The 22,696-nt window shown below is 32.6% G+C and overlaps 10 protein-coding genes across 10 annotated transcripts; 7 read left to right on the top strand and 3 right to left on the bottom strand.

The window, feature by feature from the left end:
* Positions 1-882: 882 nt before the first annotated feature.
* On the top strand, positions 883-3,748 carry mcm8 (MCM family protein; the record flags this gene model as incomplete). The annotated part of the gene is made up of 6 exons (XM_004366186.1): positions 883-1,167; positions 1,252-1,921; positions 2,000-2,702; positions 2,780-2,909; positions 2,975-3,017; positions 3,111-3,748. The coding sequence occupies 6 exons, from the start codon at positions 883-885 to the stop codon at positions 3,746-3,748; spliced, it is 2,469 nt and encodes an 822-aa protein (XP_004366243.1).
* Positions 3,749-3,916: 168 nt separating this feature from the next.
* On the top strand, positions 3,917-6,965 carry DFA_03832 (putative G-patch-containing protein; the record flags this gene model as incomplete). The annotated part of the gene is made up of 2 exons (XM_004366185.1): positions 3,917-4,524; positions 4,610-6,965. 2 exons carry the CDS (start codon positions 3,917-3,919, stop codon positions 6,963-6,965), a joined length of 2,964 nt encoding a protein of 987 aa, XP_004366242.1.
* An 87-nt stretch (positions 6,966-7,052) lies between these two features.
* Positions 7,053-8,720, top strand: DFA_03831 (uncharacterized protein; the record flags this gene model as incomplete). Its single annotated transcript, XM_004366184.1, has 2 exons — positions 7,053-8,285; positions 8,598-8,720. 2 exons carry the CDS (start codon positions 7,053-7,055, stop codon positions 8,718-8,720), a joined length of 1,356 nt encoding a protein of 451 aa, XP_004366241.1.
* Positions 8,721-9,798: 1,078 nt separating this feature from the next.
* On the bottom strand, positions 9,799-10,335 carry DFA_03830 (uncharacterized protein; the record flags this gene model as incomplete). Its single annotated transcript, XM_004366183.1, has 3 exons — positions 9,799-9,829; positions 10,026-10,268; positions 10,301-10,335. The coding sequence occupies 3 exons, from the start codon at positions 10,333-10,335 to the stop codon at positions 9,799-9,801; spliced, it is 309 nt and encodes a 102-aa protein (XP_004366240.1).
* Positions 10,336-10,687: 352 nt separating this feature from the next.
* DFA_03829 (uncharacterized protein) lies at positions 10,688-11,737 on the top strand (the record flags this gene model as incomplete). The annotated part of the gene is made up of 2 exons (XM_004366182.1): positions 10,688-10,861; positions 11,159-11,737. 2 exons carry the CDS (start codon positions 10,688-10,690, stop codon positions 11,735-11,737), a joined length of 753 nt encoding a protein of 250 aa, XP_004366239.1.
* A 320-nt stretch (positions 11,738-12,057) lies between these two features.
* pelo (putative translation factor) lies at positions 12,058-13,421 on the bottom strand (the record flags this gene model as incomplete). Its single annotated transcript, XM_004366181.1, has 3 exons — positions 12,058-12,212; positions 12,294-12,714; positions 12,780-13,421. The coding sequence occupies 3 exons, from the start codon at positions 13,419-13,421 to the stop codon at positions 12,058-12,060; spliced, it is 1,218 nt and encodes a 405-aa protein (XP_004366238.1).
* Positions 13,422-14,362: 941 nt separating this feature from the next.
* Positions 14,363-14,848, top strand: DFA_03827 (uncharacterized protein; the record flags this gene model as incomplete). The annotated part of the gene is made up of 1 exon (XM_004366180.1): positions 14,363-14,848. The coding sequence occupies one exon, from the start codon at positions 14,363-14,365 to the stop codon at positions 14,846-14,848; it is 486 nt and encodes a 161-aa protein (XP_004366237.1).
* Positions 14,849-15,412: 564 nt separating this feature from the next.
* Positions 15,413-16,966, top strand: rabW (Rab GTPase; the record flags this gene model as incomplete). Its single annotated transcript, XM_004366179.1, has 3 exons — positions 15,413-15,615; positions 15,700-16,262; positions 16,296-16,966. The coding sequence occupies 3 exons, from the start codon at positions 15,413-15,415 to the stop codon at positions 16,964-16,966; spliced, it is 1,437 nt and encodes a 478-aa protein (XP_004366236.1).
* A 165-nt stretch (positions 16,967-17,131) lies between these two features.
* DFA_03825 (uncharacterized protein) lies at positions 17,132-19,786 on the top strand (the record flags this gene model as incomplete). Its single annotated transcript, XM_004366178.1, has 1 exon — positions 17,132-19,786. The coding sequence occupies one exon, from the start codon at positions 17,132-17,134 to the stop codon at positions 19,784-19,786; it is 2,655 nt and encodes an 884-aa protein (XP_004366235.1).
* Positions 19,787-19,973: 187 nt separating this feature from the next.
* DFA_03824 (uncharacterized protein) lies at positions 19,974-22,600 on the bottom strand (the record flags this gene model as incomplete). Its single annotated transcript, XM_004366177.1, has 8 exons — positions 19,974-20,319; positions 20,395-20,639; positions 20,736-21,067; positions 21,163-21,299; positions 21,405-21,581; positions 21,668-21,896; positions 22,014-22,422; positions 22,592-22,600. 8 exons carry the CDS (start codon positions 22,598-22,600, stop codon positions 19,974-19,976), a joined length of 1,884 nt encoding a protein of 627 aa, XP_004366234.1.
* Between the last annotated feature and the right edge of the window lie 96 nt (positions 22,601-22,696).

Raw genomic sequence — 22,696 nt, 5'->3', positions numbered from 1 at the left:
TCTAGAGGATGTGAATTTAAGGGAAGGTGATGGATGGATGATATGTACAATATAATAATAATAAAAAGAAAATAAATAATAAATGAATGAAAGAGAGAGAAAGAGTCAGATGTCTTTGTTATAATAATAAAAAAAAAATATAAAAAAGGAGATTCTTTGTTTCTTTTAAAACCGAGTGTGTCTGTGTCAGTGGTATTAATTTCTACTTATATCAATAATTATTACTAATCTTTGTATTATAGTAATAATTGTTACAATATTATTGATGGTAATATATAAATATATATGTTGAAAAACAATGCAAATTTGCAAGAGAGTCGATTGATTGATGCATACGTACCGGTACGCCTTCCACCAATTTATTCAAGTCCAAAACAACATTTCGATCGACATCGATAATTGAGGTTGTAAATGAGAGATGAGTGACTACTGTTTACTTGAAAAGATTCATGATTATCTAGGAATCGATTTCTGTCAATACAACCAACCATAAACTATATATTTATAAAATTATGTAAATCTATCTTTAGAGTTTATGACTATGATAGAAGGAGGAAAAAGAAAAAGACTTTTAAAAGTTAAATTATCTTCCCACTATATTAATATTTTGTAGTAAATGAGTGAATTGAATGATTATCAATCAACATATCATAGGTCAACAAGTAATCTAATCTAAACTATACTAAACTACTCAATGGTTCTACTACCAAAAATAGGTTCTTCTGAATCGTATTCATTGTTGTCGATTTCTAGTAAAAAAATAAAAAAAGATAAGATGATGGTCGACTCAATTTGGTTGTTTATATTATTATTAGTTTCAAAGAAGATACAGATAGATATCTATATAGATATTAAATAGAAAGATAGATCAATTCTGTAAGGATGAATTCAATTGATACATATCTACCAGTTCTGCCTAGTACACAGATTGTTAATCTGAGATCATCAACGACGACTGGTGGTGGAATCATACAGGAATATGTAAACTATGAAACTGAAGATAGAGCAATCGAATCATTGTCTGATATGGTTGGTAATTCTCTCTACTTTGCACCCTCTGAAGATAATTGGACTGCCGTCGGTGAAGATCACGAGAGAATGATGATACAAATGCGTCTAAACTTTATAAAGACTTGTTTACCCTATCTCAGAGAACTTTGTAGACTTGTATGTAATTGAATTCAAGGGAAGAAGATGGATGATATGATATATTAATATGTTTTATTGATTGATTCGCGAATATGTTTATAGAGTGTAGTTAAAATGGATGAGGGTAGTGACTCTGTATTGTTGGATTACCTGATGTTGAGAGACCATGTATTTAAAAGAGAGGATCGTTTGGATTTGATGATTAGAGATTACCCACAATTGGTAATTGATTGTATGGGTGCTGCAATATACCATATATTGTTTGGTGCTGGCGTACGTATGCGACCAAGAGATGCAAATGATGTCAAGTTTGGTGATGCACATATCATAGAGGAGCGCAGTAAGGTGACGGCACGGTTATGCAACTTTTCACCTATGCTACCTCTCTCCAAGTTGCGTGCACATTTGCTCGGGAAATTCGTGTCGGTTAGAGGCACGGTCATCCGTGTCAGCAATGTGCGACCACTTATCAAATCCATGTCATTCTATTGCTCGGCGTGTGCAACTACGATTAAAAAGTATTTTGATGATGGTCGTGTGCGTATACCCACTCGATGCAATACATCAAATTGCAAGGGTAAGATCGAACCACTACGAAACACAGCAGTCTCTGTCGATTGGCAGAAAATACGTGTACAAGAGGAAAGTGATCCAAGCGATCATAGTGGTGGTGTTCCCAAATCCGCTGAATGTGAATTGACAATGGATATGGTTGAAACTGTTGTACCTGGTGACATGGTAACAGTTTGTGGTATTGTTAAAAAATATGATGGTAAACTAAACTAAAGAAGATTTAAATTATTCATTCATTTATTCATTTATTAATAGATTTCTTTTATTTATTTTTTAGATGGATCACAAAACCAACAAGGTGGAGAGAAAACTGTATTTTATGTATATATAGATGTAAATTCAATTGATAGTAACAAACATACTGGTGGTACAGTTGATACGAGTAATGGTGGTAATAGTGAAAGTAGTGTAAAATCAAAGTTGGCCAATTTTTCTGTAAAGGATATGTATGGAATTAGAGAGGTAGCAGGACAAGCTAATATATTCAAGTTGATTGTACATTCAATGTGTCCTAGTATATATGGACATGAGATGGTCAAGGCTGGATTGACATTGGCACTATTTGGAGGTAATCCTAGAAACACTGAAAGCAAAAACAAACTTTCGATTCGTGGTGATCCCCATGTACTCATTGTCGGTGATCCTGGTCTTGGTAAGAGTCAAATGTTAAAATCCTTTCAAAATATATCACCGCGTGGTGTCTATGTCAGTGGTGGGTACACTTCACGTGCCGGTTTAACAGTATCACTTCACAAGGAGCAAGGGTCAGGTGATTTTGCATTGGAAGCTGGTGCATTGGTTCTAGGGGATCAAGGGTGTTGCTGTATAGATGAATTTGATAAAATGCCAAAAGAACATCCTGCCCTCTTGGAAGCAATGGAACAACAATCAGTCAGTGTAGCCAAAGCTGGTGTTGTTTGTAATTTACCAGCAAGAACAAGTGTTATTGCTGCTGCTAATCCAATTGGTGGCCATTACAAGTAAGACAAAGAAATAAAATCAAAATAGTAATAGAAAAGAAAGATTCTTTTATTAATTCCTTTTTTTCTTTTTTTAGTCGAGCCAAGACAGTAGCAGAAAATATTAAAATGAGTGCACCTTTATTATCAAGATTTGATTTAATATTTATTCTACTTGATAGTAAAAGTAAAGATATGGATGCTATTATTTCAGATCATATTATGGATGTATGTATATATACATTAAATATTAAATACTTATATATTAATCAATGATTGTTTAATTTTAATAGTTACATTCAGTCAATGGAAAAAGAAAACAAAATAGTCAAAAATGTATGTAATATCAAAGTTATATAACTAGACATTTAATTTTATTTATTGATAGACTTATTAATTCATTTGTGTTTTTTTATTTATTTTGTTTAGATATTACACAAAGAGCAGAAAGTCAACAATTATCATTAATGCAGGGAGAGAAGGTTCCATTGGCAACAAGATTAATAGTACGACCTGAAGAAGGATTAGAGGCATTGTCACCATTGGTTATGCGAAAATACCTTGGCTATGCAAAAAAGTTTGTTACACCAAAGTTAACATCAGAGGCTGCAGCAGTGATCCAAGAATTTTATTTGGGTCTTAGAACTAGATCGAGCAAGTATGACTCGGCACCAGTCACAACCAGACAATTAGAATCACTCATTCGATTGGCAGAGGCACGAGCAAAGATTGAGTTGCGTGAATATGTCAACAAAGAAGACGCAGAGGATGTAGTGGAAATTATGAAACAATCGTTGCTAGAGACACTGGAAGATGAACATGGAAAACACGATTTTAGAAAGTCTGCTCGTGGTATGAGTAATGCTTCATTGGCTAAACAATACTTGGCGGCTATTGAACGGTTTGCCAAAAGTAACAGTAAACGTCAATTGACCAAAGACGATATATTTGGAGCTGTCAATGGAAAAGGTCTTCCAACTGATAATTTCGATCAAATCCTCAATTCACTTAATCATGAAGGAATGTTATTAAAATCTGGTAGAAATCTATTCTCTCTTGCTATTTAAATAAATCATTCAATGTATATACGTACATGTATTTCGCTTACTTGCGAAAATCTGTAAATATAAATAAATTAATAACAAAGTTGGGGTCATGACTTCACGATTTAGTTTTCATTGTTATTATTGTTTGTTTCAAATATCCCTCCCTCTTGAAAGAAAAGAGTAGATAGAATGAAAAGAGGTAGAGGTACTAGTAATAATAATCAAAATAATAATAACAATAATGTATCTGATTATCATCTTCATGCTTCAACTACAACCTCAACAAACAACAGAGGTGGTGGAAACGATTATATGAAGAGATATTTAGAACATGAACAACAACAACATAATAATAATAAACAACATCAACAAAAAGGATCATCGTTGATTGGAACATTAATAGGTGGAGGAGATAAACAAGATTCTTCTTCCTCTTCTTCAAGTACAAAAGATAACAAATATTTACCAGTTTGGAAACAAGAAGTAACAGATGAAAGAGGTAGAAAGAGATTTCATGGTGCATTTACAGGTGGTTATTCAGCAGGTTACTTTAATACAGTTGGTTCAAAAGAGGGATGGACACCTACAGCATTCAAATCATCAAAGGATGATAGATCAAGCTTTAAACAATACTCTACATCTGACTTTATGGATGAAGAGGATCAAAGAGAATTGGCAAGCAAAGAATTAAAGACAAAATCAGAGTTTGATCTGTTTGGTGGCACTGCTTCATTTATGGATACATCATCTGACAGTAATAATAATAATAATAATCAAAATGATAATACTTCAAAACTGTATGAAATTAAAGATCTTTGTTATGTTATTGTTGATGATATATTAATATTAATATCAAACCTTTTATTATTATTATTATTATAGTTTATTTGAAGGTGTATTTAAAGATATTGTTAAACCAAATAGTGATCCAATAGGTTTAAAATTACTTAAAAGAATGGGATGGAAGGAAGGACAAACAAGAGTTGTCAAGAAACATTATCAAAAGAGAAAACCAAAGAAACAAATTGTAATCGTTGATAATGATTTTGGTGTTGGTTTTCAATCAACTATAGTTGATAAACAAGTAGATGAACAAGAGGATGAAGAGGAAGAAGAGGAAGTGACTGTATTATCATCAATTGAATTTGGTAAAGAGTATGCCAAATCAGTAGAATATGCACCTAAAAATGATTTATATGGGGTTGGGTATGAACCATCAGCAGAAGTTAAACAAATGAGACAAAATATACAATCAATCACATCATCTTCACCAATGACTTTGAAACCATCAACAAACAAACCTAAACAACAAATTGGTAATAGATTGACATTTGCAGGATTGGGATATGATGACGATGATGACCAAGATGAAGACAATGACATTTACAACAACACTAATAATCTATTAAGATATGATAAAACATTGGGTAAAAATGGTGGTTTAACAAAAACAGGAAATAATAATAATAATAATAACGGTAATAATAATAATAATAGAGTAAATAATAGTAATGTAGATTTTTTGATGCCAAAAGATACAAGTGCAAGACATAGGAAGTGTTCCGATGGATCTTTGCCATTACGTGGATATGTGGTATCACTACAAACAACACTCTCTACCAAATGGTTTAAACCACCGTCTCTTCCATCATCATATGTTGAGCATAGACATCGATACACTGCTCCTCTCGACCCGGCAATCATCAACAAAAGTTTGCAACTGGTCTCGACCAACACCTTCACAGCCGATAAACGATCAATCATTTTAGATGAGGTCATGTTGACAAGAGACCAACCTAAAAAGCAACAACAACAACAACAACAACAAGGTGGAATGGTGCCACCTTTAATTAGAAATTCAGCACCACTTGCGACGCCAAACCAACAATTAGAATCAATTCAAAAAGCATTTGCGAGTAGATTCGTTTCTGCAGAGGAAGGTTTAAATATTGCTAAATCAAAGGAATTGCCAGACAGCAAAAAAGTAAAACCTATACGTACCACATTAACTTGGCGTCCTGAATCATTGCTATCTAAAAGATTTGGTTTGGTACCTGATAATAATAATCAACATAGTAATAATAATAGATCTGGTTCATCTCGACGAGATGATAATAATAATAATAATCAATTAGATTGGGATCTAAATTTTGATCATAATAATCAATCAACAACAACAAAATCATCATCACCGGCAGCAGCAGTGGTACCAAGAGAAGAATCATTTATTCAAGCAGAAAGACCTCCAATGGATCTTTTTAAAGCGATTTTTGAAAGTAATGATGAAGAACTATCTACAAACGAAGATTTTGATCCATTTAATTTCACAGAGCCATCTACTACAACAACAACAACAACAACTACCAATAATGCATCTACTTCAATTTCTACCACATATACACCAATTCACAAGATTGAACAAGATAATTTATCAAAATCAACTCAACTTCAAGATGATACTGATGGGGATCAAGAGGAATACGATCCATTTAAAGAATTTAAAAATGATAACCATAGTAACAAGGTTAAACAACAACCAATTGTAAATATTCAACTACAACCAATTAAAACAACAAATAATAATAATAATAATAATAATAATCAACAAGTAGACGATGAAGATGAAGAAGAATATGACCCATTTTCAGCATTTGTGAAACAAAACCAATCAAACAAACCGATTACTTTAAAGGTAAATAATGGACCCGCAATGACACCAACCACTAGTACGACTACAACAACAACAAATCAACCACAATCCATTAAATCAATTGATAAAGATATTTTAATGCAGCCTACTGTTCCTCCTCCTCCTTCTCCACAACCACCTTCATTTAATCCACTTCCTCTTCCACCACCTCCAAAAGATCAAGATCTTGTTGAACAACCAACCTATTATAAAGTTATAAATATCAAACCTGCACCTCCGCCATTAAAAGTCCAACAATTACAACAACAAAGAATGGTGATCGATGTCGACAGTGATGTTGTTCCATTTAAACAAGTGAAAAAGAGAGAAAAGGAAGACCAATGGGTGGAATCTATCAAAAGTTATTTATCCAATTTTAGTGACAGTAGTAGCAGCAGTAGCGATAGTGATAGTGACAATGACAAAAGGAGAAAAGAAAGGAAAAGAGAAAAAAAGGAAAAGAAAAGGGAAAAGAAAGAAAGGAAAAAAGAAAAAAGAAAAAAGGAAAAGAAAGAAAAAGAGAGGGAAAAGGATAAAAAAAAGAAATAAATAAACTTTTTTTTTGTTTTTCTTTTTTTGTTTTTCTTCTTTGATCATACATGTAACAAATATTTGTGATAATGAATAATAATAATAATGGATAATCAATCATACTCATATGAATACACAAAAGAAGAGTTAAAGGGATATGATTCAACAAGATTACAACAAATTTGTAGTGATAGAAAGATAGGAGGAGGAAGCTTATCAAAAAAAAAGAAGGAATCAATCCTTTTAATATTAAACAATCAAGAACAAAGAAAGAATCAAGCTTTATTGGAAGCACCAACCAAACAATATTATGTTGGTACTGTCAATTATGCACTACCAGTACAGCTCATCATCAAGATATTTAGATTTACTTGGGATGAGTTATTAGATAGTCGACAAGAAGTTGATTTGTCGTTACCATTGATCACTGATAGACAGACCAGATATCGAATGGCACTCTACTTGGCATCGGTCAACAAACAACTATTCAATGTTGTATCAACCTTTGGATCATCTCTTCAACTCTCCTATTGTGACTTGGACCACATGACACTGGTATCTTGGAACGCTCTCAAACGACCTACATCAGTTACAATGATACATTACAACTTTGATCGAATCTTTTCAACCAAGTATCCAAGTGTCCAAGAAACAGAGATATTATCGGGTGTCACCAAACTATCTGTATTCTATGGGAGCTTTGGCATTAGCAAACAGTCACTCGTTCAAATGAGCAACATGTTGCAAGGATTGGTTAGTTTTACAGCTGGAATGATGGTGTTGGACAAGAGCGACTTTAAAGTACTCGCTAGTATTCAAACATTGGTCAAGATCAATATTAAATACATTACTTATGAACCTGAATGGATCTACCAAAAAGGTGGTGACTTGGTATTAGAGTTGGTCAAGTTGCTGGATCGTCCAATGATCAAACTCATCATGCCCGTCAAATATAGATTAGGTTTGACGGTCAACCCCATCCTTCAAGACTCTGTCGAAACGTATGGAGCAGCCTCTTTTGGAGAGGAACAACTGGTGAGTTACAAGAACCTCAGAAAGTTTATTTGTTCAGGCAATCAAACTCTCTCCAACAATCATAATAATATGAGTCATCTCAACAACATTACACATCTATGCGCAGAGTTAGCACTTAGAGAAACCAACTCAAAGGAGAATTGGATCAAAGTCATCTCCTCATTTTTTGTATCATTGACAACATTGGAGAACCTATCCAAAAAAAATACCAATCCAAATGGTAGCTTGGATTTTGAAATTGCATCAAGAATATCAAATCCATTATTCAAATATTATATTGTTCGAATTCAAGATTTAAAAACTGTAAATAATAGAGTATTACAATCTCCCACCATCATCTCTTCTTCTTCATCTTTATCAATAACCCAAACACAATTTAAATATGTAAAAGAAAAGTGGAAAAAAAAAGAGAGAAAGGTTTGGTATATTAAATCAAGTAATCAAATTATTTATAATAATAAATGATTAAAGGATATTACAACAAGAAGAAGATCAAAGATGTAATTGAATCCAGTTTATATATATATATATATATGTTATATATTATATTACAAAAAAAAAGAGAGTGTTTATTTATTAGAGATTGATGCAAATTCATATTAATCTTCACTAGAGTTATCATCATCGTCTTGGTCATCATCTTCTTCTATATATTCCTCTTCTTCATCTTCCAACTCTAATGGACATCGTAAAATGGCTGCAACTCCTGATAATTTTGATAATTCTAAAAAAAAATAGGAATTAAATAAATAAATAAATATAATCTTCTTTAATGTTGATCAACTATCTGTCTCTTTTTGCTTTGTCAACATACCACGATGCAAGTATTTAAAGCATATATCCTAGTTCTTTATTATTTGTACTAATTTTTGATTAAAATATTTATTTTTTTTTTTTGAAAAGAAGGAAAACCAAAAAATTGTTGGACTTGCTTGATAAATCTTTATTTATTTAAACATCGTGTTTAGGTTTTATGGGTTTCCATCATCGTTTGGAGAAGTTACATCTGGTGGAAAATGTAATTAATGCAATTGAAAAAGATTGGACGGAATGATTTGGTATTCCTGGAATCAACATTCAACAATATACAATTGGACATGAAAGAGTATTTGTAATAATAGCCGCAAAGAAACCAATATCAACAATATCACGATTCAAATGGGACAGATGAAGAGGAAGAGTGTCAAGAGGATATTGACAAGACTTTGGAAGAAAGTTTAAATATTTTGTATATCCATGGATGAAAGATTGCCAAACACGAGACGACCTCCAACAAGACTATATGTCCAAGAAAGAACAAGTTTAAATGTAACAAATCGACAAAATAATAATAATAATAACAATAATAATAATAATAATATAAAGAATAATATAACAAACAATTAACCATGATAATAATGAACATACTAGAAATGGAGTCATCCAAAGAAAGGAGAGTCATATAATTATGACTCGTAAAAATTAAATAATAAAATAAAAGAATCTCACTGACCAAGTGTTTTGCTATCTAGAGATTCATTATATATCTTTGATCATCCAATATCTATTTATATTACAATCAACGTTGATTGATTAAATTTAAAGATGTTGTGTATAATTTAATGGTGGGTCGAGAATCTTATTGATTTTTTAATGGAAGCTCATGAATTCATGCGATGACATTCTATTGTTGAAGGGCCAACATTTAGACAAGTGATTCAAATTTGATCACTTTGGGAAGAGGAGTGTTTTAACAATCAAATATGAGTATTCCCTTGATCTCTCTCTTTGTGAGTGTTTGGACAAAAGGACCCTATCAATACAACCACATTTTTTTTCAAACTCTTGATAAATTAATGGCTCCAAGACTATAAACATATTTTTTAAAATGGTGGTGCTCAATATGTATGTTATTTATTATAATTGGTCAATCGTGAAAAGTCAAAATCATCATAGTTGTAGTATGATTGGTTAGGCATGGAGGAGGTGGGTACCCCAGACCTCTCGTTGTCATTTGGAAAACTGACTCGAACCTCTCCGTTATTTAAAGGATCGTCACCATACGATTCTACTGCTGCATATAGCTTCCAACCAATCATACAATATTTTTGAAAGTGTTGAGCTTCTTGAAACCTAGTTGAGCCAAGAGATTGAAAGGCTGGAAGAAGGATGTCTTGCATTCCTTCTAGAAATCCATCATATACAATGATGGCAACTTGCACACCTGCTGGTATTGAATTCACTTTTATCACAAACTCCTTCATATATTGTGGTGTTTTTGGATAGTTTATAAAGTGAAAGGGAGTACTACTAAAAACCTGGTCTTGTCTATTGAATACCATAGATTGATACCTGAGCCTATTCTACAATTCATGTTTATCAGCCCATGCCAATTGATTTGTGATCGCATTTCATCCAATGATACCACTGATAACATTGCCATCTCTCTTTGTTGTTGAGTTGAACGTTATAATATCGTTGCTTTGGAGCGAACAAGAATGATAGAAAGGAGATTTGATAGCTTATGTTTCTGATGAGATTTGATCATTAGAAACAAGCTCAAAATGTGCAAACAATTATATAAGATTAACAATACTTACACAGTTACAAAAGAAAAAGAGAGGGAAAGAGAAAGGGAAAAGGATAAAAAAAGAAATAATAAACCAAATAATCTTTTTTTGTTTTTCTTCTTTGATCATACATGTAACAAATATTTGTGATAATGAATGGATAATCAATCATACTCATATGAATACACAAAAGAAGAGTTAAAAGGATATGATTCAACAAGATTACAACAAATTTGTAGAGATAGAAAGATAGGAGGAGGAAGTTTATCAAAAAAAAAGAAAGAATCAATCCTTTTAATATTAAGCAATCAAGAACAAAGAAACAACAAGGTTTATTGGAAGCACCAACCAAACAATATTATGTTGGTACTGTCAATTATGCACTACCAGTACAGCTCATCATCAAGATATTTAGATTTACTTGAGATGAGTTATTAGATAGTCGACGAGAAGTTGATTTTTCGTTACCATTGATCACTGATAGACAGACCAGATATCGAATGGCACTCTATTTGGCATCGGTCAACAAACAACTATTCAATGTTGTATCAACCTTGGAACGCTCTCAAACGACCTACATCAGTTACAATGATACATTACAACTTTGATCGAATCTTTTCAACCAAGTATCCAACTTTGATCCAAGTGTCCAAGAAACAGAGATATTATCGGGTGTCACCAAAAGATGTATTCTATGGAAGCTTTGGCATCAACAAACAATCACTCGTTCAAATGAGCACCATGATGCAAGGATTGGTTAGTTTTACAGCTGGAATGATGGTGTTGGACAAGAGCGACTTTAAAGTACTCGCTAGTATTCAGACATTGGTCAAGATCAATATTAAATACATTACTTATGATCCTGAATGGATCTACCAAAAAGGTGGTGACTTGGTATTAGAGTTGGTCAAGTTGCTGGATCGTCCAATGATCAAACTCATCATGCCCGTCAAATATAGATTAGGTTTGACCGTCAACCCCATCCTTCAAGACTCTGTCGAAACGTATGGAGCAGCCTCTTTTGGAGAGGAACAACTGGTGAGTTACAAGAACCTCACAAAGTTTATTTGTTCAGGCAATCAAACTCTCTCCAACAATCATAATAATATGAGTCATCTCAACAACATTACACATCTATGCGCAGAGTTAACACTTAGAGAAACCAACTCAAAGGAGAATTGGATCAAAGTCATCTCCTCATTGTAAATGGTCTCTTGGATTTTGAAATTGCATCAAGAATATCAAATCCATTATTCAAATATTATATTGTTCGAATTCAAGATTTAAAAACTGTAAATAATAGAGCATTACAATCTCCCACCATCTCTTCTTCTTCATCTTTATCAACAACCCAAACACAATTTAAATATGTAAAAGAAAAGTGGAAAAAAAAAGAGAGAAAGGTTTGGTATATCAAGTAATCGAATTATTTATAATAATAAATGTTCAAAGGATATTACAACAAGAATCAAAGATTTAATTGAACCCAGTTTATATATATGTTATTACAAAAAAAAAGAGAGTGTTTATTTATTAGAGATTGATGCAAATTCATATTCATCTTCACTAGAGTTATCATCATCGTCTTGGTCATCATCTTCTTCTATATATTCCTCTTCTTCATCTTCCAACTCTAATGGACATCGTAAAATGGCTGCAACTCCTGATAATTTTGATAATTCTAAAAATAAATAAATAAATAAATAAATAAATATAATCTTCTTTAATGTTGATATCCTGTCGGTCTCTTTTTAAAACATACGTTCACCAGTAACATGTAAACCAGAGAAAATTTTAACATCACCTCCATTATTTTTAACAGATTGTACTAATTCTACATATTTTCTTCTTGTTGTAATATCCTTTCTAAAAAAGTCGTCGGTGACTAGTAGAGTCTCGACAGCCAATTTTTCATTTGCCTTGTTGACATGATCGTATCCATAAAAGGCACGATTTGGATCCTTTTTGAGCATATCATAAAAGCAATTAAGTGCCTTTATCTCGCTGGCAGCCTTGGTGTTGGTCATCTGACTTTGAATCGTTGGTTCAGACAATACCTCCTTTAAAGAGTATCTATGACCACTCGATGAATGTGCCAATATGAATTTTGATTTGTTTAATTTAATATCTTTATACATATCATTCTTGGATGCTTGTTCAACCATATATTGATAAAATTTATCCTACAACCAAAATAATATTAATATTAATATATATTGTTAAGTTTAGTTTAGTTTGATTTGTTTACCTTTGTAAAAGCAGGACTTGCAATAATAAAACATTTAACAACTTGAAAGTTTATATTACGTTGAATGGATTGAAGGATAAGAGAAAAGAAATTCTCTAGACCTTTTTGATGACTTTCAGATGTGGAACGACCCTTGCGTGGCACGGGTACTTCAATACGACCTTTGATGACGGTCATGGATGAAGTGATGAGACAGAGGTTGGCAAGACCTTCGTTCATGATGAGTGCAGCGACATCGGCACGTTGAGCAATGTCGGTCGATGTCTTGAGCAACTCGATTGCAACCATGTCCCACTCGTCCTTGGCCACCATAAAGTCATTGTTTACCTCCAAATCGATCGTGTGGAAGCTGCCAAGCTTTACGAGTCTGTTCTCCTCGCACACAGTACCAGACACACGCAAGAGATTCGAGTTTTCGTCATAGTCAATCTTGGTCACCTTGATGGTGATGGTGATACGTTGACGTTCATTCTGTACAGAGCCTGTAGCCGATTCCTTTTGTATCTTTCGAATAGTAGACGATGTCATTCGATCGCCTACCTGCAATAGATTGTATATATGCCAAAAGTCTTCCTCCTCTTCAATGTGTAGTTTAACACTTCCACTATAATCTTTTTCTATTAAATTCTTTATTAATTTCATTCTCTCTCTCTCCTCCTCTCTTATCTCTTATCTATATTATATTATTATTATTATACAAAATGGTTGTTTATATTATTCTTATGTTTTTTAAAAAAGCTTTATGTCTCTTTCTTCTTTTATCAATAAATATTTATTTGTTGTTGTTGTTTGGTTTAAATGACAGTTGTTTATATGTATGTATATTGTGGTTTGCACAAGTGTGATGATGTGATTATGTTAACTATATTTCCTTATTTATATATGCGAAGATAGATGCTAATGTGATCACTGCTCTGACAATAGTCTCAGTTCATATCGAAAAAAAAAAAAATAAAAAAATAAATTGATCAATATTTGATAGTGTGCTCTTTTTGAAAGTCTTTCTTTTCTTCATCCTCTCAGCCAACTAGTAATAATAATTAGTTATTTAATTAGTTAAGTAATCATTGTTGTTGTTGTTGTTGAACAGAATGATTGATGTGATGTTGTGAACAAAGATGAGTTAGAGGAGTACACCTACACTAATACCAAAAAGGAGAGAGACAAAGATATCTTTGTTCTATCTTTTCACAAACAAAACTATCTCTCGAGAACCAAAGAGAGAGAGAGAATTCGATACAGACTTGGGGGTTGCTATAGATTCTCATCAGATGATTTGGGGAATCTATCTATCTATCCGCCTGGTTAAACCTTTGTGTCTTTTACCAAAAATGGGTGTTGATCAATTTCGATTGTCGGACCACCTCATTTTTTGACCAAAGTGCCACCTGTTTGGTGGCGGTGGTGGTGGCGGTGTGGAGAAGGGTTTGTATATATAAAGAAAAACAGCATTCCCCTTTTATTTTTAATTGCAGATAGATAAACTACATAGATAAGAAACTAGTAAGCAAGTCATGTCATCTCCAAGCCCTGGTACATTTTTTGGTATATTCTTTGGAGTGGCTACGTTAGTGTCCATTATTATGCTGGTTTGTGGTTGCGCAGCACATAGAAATGCAAAAAAGAAAAATCGTATTAGTCGTAGTACCCAAGAAGCATCAGAAAGAAAACAACAAGAGTTTCAAGTAAAACTGCGGGCAACCTATACACCAACAGTGGATCTATCATCGCCTCCACCAATGGATTATTCCTACTGGCCTTCAGAAGAAGAAGAACCACAACAACAACCATTCTATGGAGTCAGTGGTGGACCTTATCCATATACTCTTCAACCTCCATGGCAGCAACAACAATATCAACCACAAACAAATGAATATGTGCCCTCTCCACCACCTTCAGCCCCTCCTCCTCCTCCTCCCTCTTCTCCCCATCACAATATCCAAATGGTTAATTTACAAAAAGAAAGCGATTGTCAACAACAATTCAGTGTTACGCAATTGGGAGAACCGGATCATTCCAAAAGAAATGAAAAGACAAATAATAATTTGGAAGAAGTTGATGATGATTAACAAGAGTGGAATAAATAATTGTAAAAATCAATCAATTAACTCCCACCAGCCAGTCCTCTCTCTCCCTCTCGTCAATTATTGGTTGGTACCTTTGAACAACAGTTCTGCTCTCAAATTTGTTTGGAGTGAATGTATATTCGATTCGGCCCATATCAAAAAACATACACCATTTCTGATACATTGACTAGGAGACAGAAATGTATGTATTAATTTATATAATTTAGAATAAATTCAATAATTTTTTTAAATAGAGTATGTTTATGAATTTTGTAGTATTATTATTATTATTATATATATATATATATATAGAATTTATTACAAAGAATATATTTTATTAATTAATCATTAAAATGGTAGATTGAAAAGGTCATTCATAGAATTTGAGCCAAGTTTGATTTGGGTTGCTTAATTTTGTTCATTGTTCGTGTGGTCAAAAGAAGATGGAGAGATAGATTGCGACTGATAATATTATGTTCAACTCAATTCGAGTATCATTCATTTATAATGAAACAACAACTACAACAACTATAGTTAGAATAGATAAAGAAAGAAGAAATAATAAGAATGTCTAATAATAACAGAAATAACTATCAAATAGTGATGCTAGGAGACAACTCTGTTGGCAAGATGAGTCTAGCACGACTACTTTTAGAAAAGGATGATACTTTTCAAATGAATGATGATCTCATCTTGCATTATCCCTTTTCACCTCCACCATTGACATTCTATGATCAAACAATAACCTCGATCACATATGAACTTGTAATGTATAAACAAAATGTTTGGAAATGAAATATTATAGTATTAATTTCTTTCTTTCTTTCTTTGTATTCTATTTAGTATCTATTTAGATTTAATAATAGATGGGATAGAACATGTTATGGAAGATTGAGAAGAGCAAAGTTGGTGGTATTGGTAGTCGACCTAACTTCTCGACAATCATATGACAACATTTTAAATTGGATGCGTGAAGTAGAGAGATACTGTCACGAAGATATCAAAGTCCTAATGATAGGAAGTAAATCTGATCTCTTGAAAACGAGATGTGTAACCTATGAAGATATGATTGACAAGATGCAAGAACATGAGTGTATCATCGAGTATCTTGAAATGTCAATACATGGAAATAACAACATCGTTGAATCACATCGATTAGATTTCCGTCAAGTAATTGTCAATCTATTTAATCAACAGTATATTGATAGTATACATAATGATGCTGAATTAGGTGGTATCAAAATTAGACCTATCAATCTACTCATGTACAACAAAAACAAAAACAAAAACAAAAACAAAAACAAAAACAAAAACAAACCTAAAAGTAAATCAAAATCAAAGTCAATCATTTCAACTACAACAACAACTTCAACATCTACTGGAGTTTCACCAAAACTATTCCATTTCTTATTTGGATGTAAATTAATAATGTATAATATATTTAATCAAGTTCGATTGATTCATAGGGTGATGGGAGTAAGATCGGTTAAACTGATATCAACCAATCTTGAATTTTGGTTCTCTCATCCACGTCTGGTACAAGTTTTAAAGTATCGACAACAACACCCAAACTATCCAACCATACTGCCAACGATCAGTAACACCACATTTAACCAGAAAAGTGTATTTGGAGCATTCCTTAGAAACAATACAGACTTTGAACTATTCAAAGCTTTCTTTCCAAATTACAGAGTTTCAAAACAACACCAACAAAATAATTATGGAGGTAATGAAAATACTAGTAGGATCATTGATGAGTGTTGTATAGCTGGATCACTAGAGATTGTACAATACCTATATAAAACACAAGGATTTCAATTCACACCATATGGTTTGATGATGTCAATCATATTCAATCACCTTGAAGTCACCAAATACATTGTCAAACATTCCGATATTTCCCTAACACTATGGGCAAGGATGGCAAAGCAACATAGTAGTAGTAACAACAAAAATATGACAATCAATGACAATATTCTAAAAGAAGCAATTGCCATGACAAAGACCTATGGACGAGACGATACATTAAAATATCTTCAAGACTTGTCTGTCGGTCCTCCAGACCACCATCCACATGGCAATCAATCTATTTTAAAAAAATTTACTTTATTATTTAAATAAATAAATTGCAATTGTTGTTGTAGTATTAATACTACTATTCTTCGTGTGTAGTACATAACATAACATTATACAATATTAATTTTTTTGATTTTTTGTTTGACCTGTCGATTTGGTCGGTCATCATATCGAAAAAAAAATTAATTTATCTTTATTTATTCATCATCGATGGACACTTACATCGACAACATACAATTACCTTTTAACCAAGGTATTGTAAATAGAATAATAGAATATGCTTGGCATACAATAGATTATTGTGTGTGTTCAACAGAAGATGTGTACGGAGAGAAGCTGAGGAGACGGTTTAGTGAACAGAGGACATCACTAGCAAGACTACAGTTGATAGAGTATGCTCAGAGAGTGTACGAGAAATGTCCTTTTCACTCACTCTATGATAATAGAGCTGGTGGTGGAGATGAATCGCGTAATAGATTCTACCAAATCATTGGTATCAATGATAGAGGACATGATCGTAATGGTGAAAGTGATAGAGATGTTGGCGTTCAATTTCCCGATCGTATACCTCCCACACCCAAAGACCGGTGGAGATGGAGACTTAAACTATCGACCATATCAAAGGATACTCGTCAATTTGTACTATCTCATCTATTCACAGATATCATCATTTGCAATGGACGTCCACAAGTCATCGCTGGACACTTGACAAACATGTACAGTCCAATCAAAAATATTCGGTCATTGACAATACCACTGTCACTATTTACATGGGTATTCAGAGGTCTTGGAGATAAGAATAACGAAGCCATACTAGAGAATTGTACTAGATTAGAGATTACCAATATCGATAATCCAAATCGTCAACAACAAGTAGACACATTTGGTCAAGTCGTGTCACTACCAACATTCTCAAAAGTCAATAGTCTTGTCTTATTAGGAACCATATCTAAAGACAAGACATTGATTCATTTATTGGTACATCCATTTCATTGTCACCAGAAACTAGTCTCTATCAACCTACTTGGTATGACAACCACCGAACCAACTGTAACCTATTTTCTTGGGCAACTTGATCGTCCACTCTTAAAGTTATTATTACCATACCGATTCAATCATTTACAATTTTCATATTTAAAAGATTCAATTAAACAATCACTTCAACTTATTTTCATTAGTTTTAATCAACAAATTTATCAAAATAATAATAATCAAAATAATATTAATAATAATAAGAATAATATTTTACAATTTAAAAATTTAAAACATATTTATATTGATACAAATAATAGTAATAATGTTACATTTGATAATTTAATATTACCTTGTACCATCACTAAAATAACAACCAATTATTCATCATTTCCAACACCAAAGTTCCTCCATTCAAATAATAATATTACTCATCTCAACATCAAAGACGATAATTGGGACACCAATAGAATGACATGTCGTTCCATTTCATTCTCTGGTCTAATTAATCAACTTGCCGACAATAATAATAATAATATTAAAAAAATAATGATAGAATATGAAAAAGAGTTAACAAAAGATGATATAGAAATGATTGATTGTAAAGGATTCAAATTCAACTCTTCCAAATTCAACTCAAATAATACTAGACCAAAACAAATTATTTTAACAAGAAGAAAAAAGAATCAAAAACAAGTTAAACAACAACAACAACAACAACAATCACCTATTATCTTGCCACATGTGATTCTTTATCAAATCATTGTTGAATTGTGGAAGAGTTATACATCACTTTGCACATGTAGAGTATGGGATGATCGATTATGGGATTGTTTCGATACATCAATGGTAGAGGTTTATAGAAGAGAAACCAACCAGTGTCCACAACACCATCACCAAGACACTGTATTTTTTACAACAAAGGAATCAAGATCAAAACAATTAGAGTTAATGTTGATCAGTTGGTACATAACAAAATACCTTCGAACAAACTTTTTACTTTCTCACAGATTAGAAGAGAATACAAGAGGTGTATTCCCAATTGGTAGTTTGTTTACTCAAGGAGGAAAAGGCATTTCCACGGAAAATGTTTTTCAATCATTAATCTCTCCATCGATTCAAAAATATAGTTTTAAATATGGTGACGATATCCATCGTTTCAATTTCGATCCAAAAGACCCATCGTTTCCATCACAACTTGTACATCTCTCTGTGGGATCCCTTTGGGATGGGTTTGGCAAGATCCCTCTCATTTCGTCACTAACCGTTTTGGATATGTCGAGATTTATTCAATCTGACGAAGAATATGATTATGCCAGCAAGTTACGATTCTCTGCATTGTCATCATTGACATCACTTGTAAAACTATATTTACCTGTCCATCTCCAAGAAAGGTATATGGAACTAACTCAGTCTACCAAAGATCGATTACAAGCCATTTCACTTAACCTTAGGAATGCCGATCGAAAACACATAGAGACTGTATTATTAGCATCATTCAAGAATCTTAACAAACTTCGACTTGAAGATATCACATTCTCACCACCTATCACTCTACCTTTATCCATTACTGTCTTAAATATCGCTTTATCAATGAGGACGACCTCTATTTATCACTCGATCAAAGATAACATGAAAATGTTGATTTTAAATAATCATCATATTAAATCAATCAAAATCCAACACGAAAGTGGAACTTGGGATAATCCAATACCATTTGTATTGGAATTGACAGGTATTCCACAAAACATTCAATCAATGTCTATCAAGTGTCATTTTAACCCCTACACCTTTCCACTTACAGTCACTTCCTATCCTCACGAATTTGATTATGTTGGTGTAATACAAAAATTGGAAAAATCAACTTTTAAATATTTTTTTAAAAGAATTTAATAATAATAATAATAATCAACAACAAATAATACTGTAATATTAATCTAAAATAAATCTAATAATAAAAAAGAATAAATCAAAATGTTAAAACGATAAGTTTGAAAATAATAAATAACATTGTTTATTCTTTTTTAAGTTGGGGTTTTTCAATGAGAGAAATGGCTCAGTCACGTTTTGTTTCTTATTATTATTTGTTATAACCATTAATTAAGATGGTTGGTACGTATACTTTATCAGTTGGGGAAGTTCTCTTTAAATCAGCAGGGAGATATTTATCAAAGAATTGTTTGGTCTCACTTGGATCGTCAAAGATGAGTGATTTGGCACCTTGTATAACTACAACTGTCACACCTGTCAACAATGCCAAAGGTCCACTCCATGCGACTCCAGCAAATAACAAGAGAGCTGCTCCAAGAGAGATAAATGCTGTTACTCCATCAAAAACGGCTTTTCCCCATCCTCCTTCTTTCAGATCATCAACAGTATCGGTAAGAGATTTGATAAATGAAATACCTAGTAAAACTGGAGTAAATCTAAAGGAAATTAAAAAAAAAGGTATTAATATTATTAATCATTAAAACATCATTCCGTTCTATGCTATTTAATACCTAGTTAAAATAAAAGAAGCAGCATCGGCAACAAAGATGTAATCAAATGCAGTTTGAAGTTCAGCATTTGGAATGGTTCTGAGAAGCTTGCCAATGTAAGTTCCAATCTCTGTGAATCCTTCGTTCCCAGCATTTATAGAGGTAGCAACGTCTAAAACAACTCCAATAGAATCAAGTGTAAAGTATGCCTTGCTAAAAGTATCCAATGACTTTCTGTTGTAAATTGTATATCCAATCAAAAGTGCCTTAAAAAAAGAGATTCAATAATAATTAATATTAATTATTCAACTGTTGTTATATAGATATTGGTTTTATAAATATATATATATATATTTGCATACTTGACAACCACGGAATATAGCCAAACAAACATTTTTAAAGGCAAGATTATAAACGAGCGATGGACATTTAACCTTGAGTTTGGCATAAAACTTGTTACCAAGATCATCAAGAAAGGCAGCAGGTCCCTTTGTAAAATCGACGCCATCAAGTAATTGGTATTGAATCTCAACAAGTGCTTTGTGGAATTCAGTTGTTGCTCCACCCATTCCTGCGCTGAACGACAAAGATGTTATCACATTCTGATGGCTTTGGCTACCCTTTTCCTTGATTCTTTTCATGAGAACTGCTACACTCTCTTTGAGTGCCTTGTCAATAACATCATTTTTCTTAACTGCAGTGATTAATCGGATAAAATGAGTTAACAACAAGCAGGAGTTTCTAATCTTTCCTTTTCTTTTTGGTATTGATTTATCAGATAGTACTTACGAGATGGACCCATATAATAAAACATAGTGTGAACATTCATATAGAATACTGCATCGTTGGCATATTTGCCAAGTGGTTCAAGAACATTGAGAATGGCCTTAACATTTTGTATTTCAGCAAAATAATCTTCTCTTGTTCTATGTAATACGACAAGAGTAGTAGAGAGAAATTATTATGTTAGTGTTGGAAATAGATGAAGAACAAGAGTAAGAATAAGAACAAATCAATGAAATGTCACATACCTAGCATTCTCCTTTATGTACAATGAATCCCAAGTTTTGTAGAATGCATCTGATCTGGTATACAAGTAAAAGAGACGAGACCATCTATCAGGATTTCTTAAAAAGGTACCCATCCACGGTCTACATTCATAAAATGCGTATTCAAACAAAAATCTTGCATGGATACTAAACATATCTCTATAATGAGTTGGAGAGAGAGAGAGTGATGGTTATGGTTAGTATGAGTGATATAAATATTTATACTGTTGAATATTGAAACATACTTTTTTCCCTTGTGTTCCAACATTACACTCTTTAACTTTTCAAGGCATTTTGAGACACTGATTCTACTGACAATTGGATCGGTTGGGTTCTTTTCAGCAAGAACATAGGCAATGAATGGAACTGATAATTCTTTGTAGAAACTTTTACGGTCATCAGTATCGAGAAGGTCCAATCTCGAGCCAGCTAGATCTGGCTTTTTAATATCAAATAATGCCAAGATTGCTGGATCTAAAAAAGAAAAAAGAAAAAAGAAAAAAGAAAAGATAAATATATTTGTAAATAAATACACAATGAATGATCATTCGAATGATTGATTGAAACATTGATAATATTAATATTACATACCAGTACAATAAAGGATATTTTCAATCATATACTTTTCAGCTCTTTCTTTGACAACGTTTCTTCCCTTGTTGTCAAAAATAGACATGTTCTTGAGGATGGCCATACCCTCTGCATCACCAGTGGCATCATTTGTAAACTCCTTGAAGATGTCATACTCGGGAACTTCATCATTTTTGGCAGTGATGTTTAATGTTCTTTCTGGCTCGTCTGATCGTTTGACTCTTGTCTTGGGGAGGGCTGTATAAGTTTTGCCATCATCTTTTTGGTAGATATCAGTACGCAATGTTTCCAATTCAAACTCGAAATGATGAACAATATTGGATTTGTCTGGTAGTTTTTCAGGTTGAGCTTCCAAGATTTGTTCCAACACAGTTGGTGGTCTTAATATACCTGGTTTTACAATATCCATCTAAAATAAATCAATAAATAAATAATTAGTTAAATATTGGTTTGATAAAAGGTTAAAAAAATTGTGTGTTTGTTACCTTATTACAATGATTATTATTTGTTATAATTAATGTGTTGCAATATGGTTGGTTGAAGAGTTGTATTTAAAGGTTGTTGTTGATGTTGCTAACCTCCTCCATTTTTGAAAAATTGATTATAATATCTTTTGTAAACACAATCATGATTAGAAGATTGAGTGTGTCGTGCGTTTATCGGTGCTAACATGTTCTTCTTAA

Source organism: Cavenderia fasciculata, assembly GCF_000203815.1.
Source record: "Cavenderia fasciculata unplaced genomic scaffold Scf_Dfasci-G-b-285a01.f1-5, whole genome shotgun sequence".
Lineage (NCBI taxonomy): Eukaryota > Evosea > Eumycetozoa > Acytosteliales > Cavenderiaceae > Cavenderia > Cavenderia fasciculata.
This window is presented reverse-complemented; position numbering and strand designations above follow the sequence as displayed.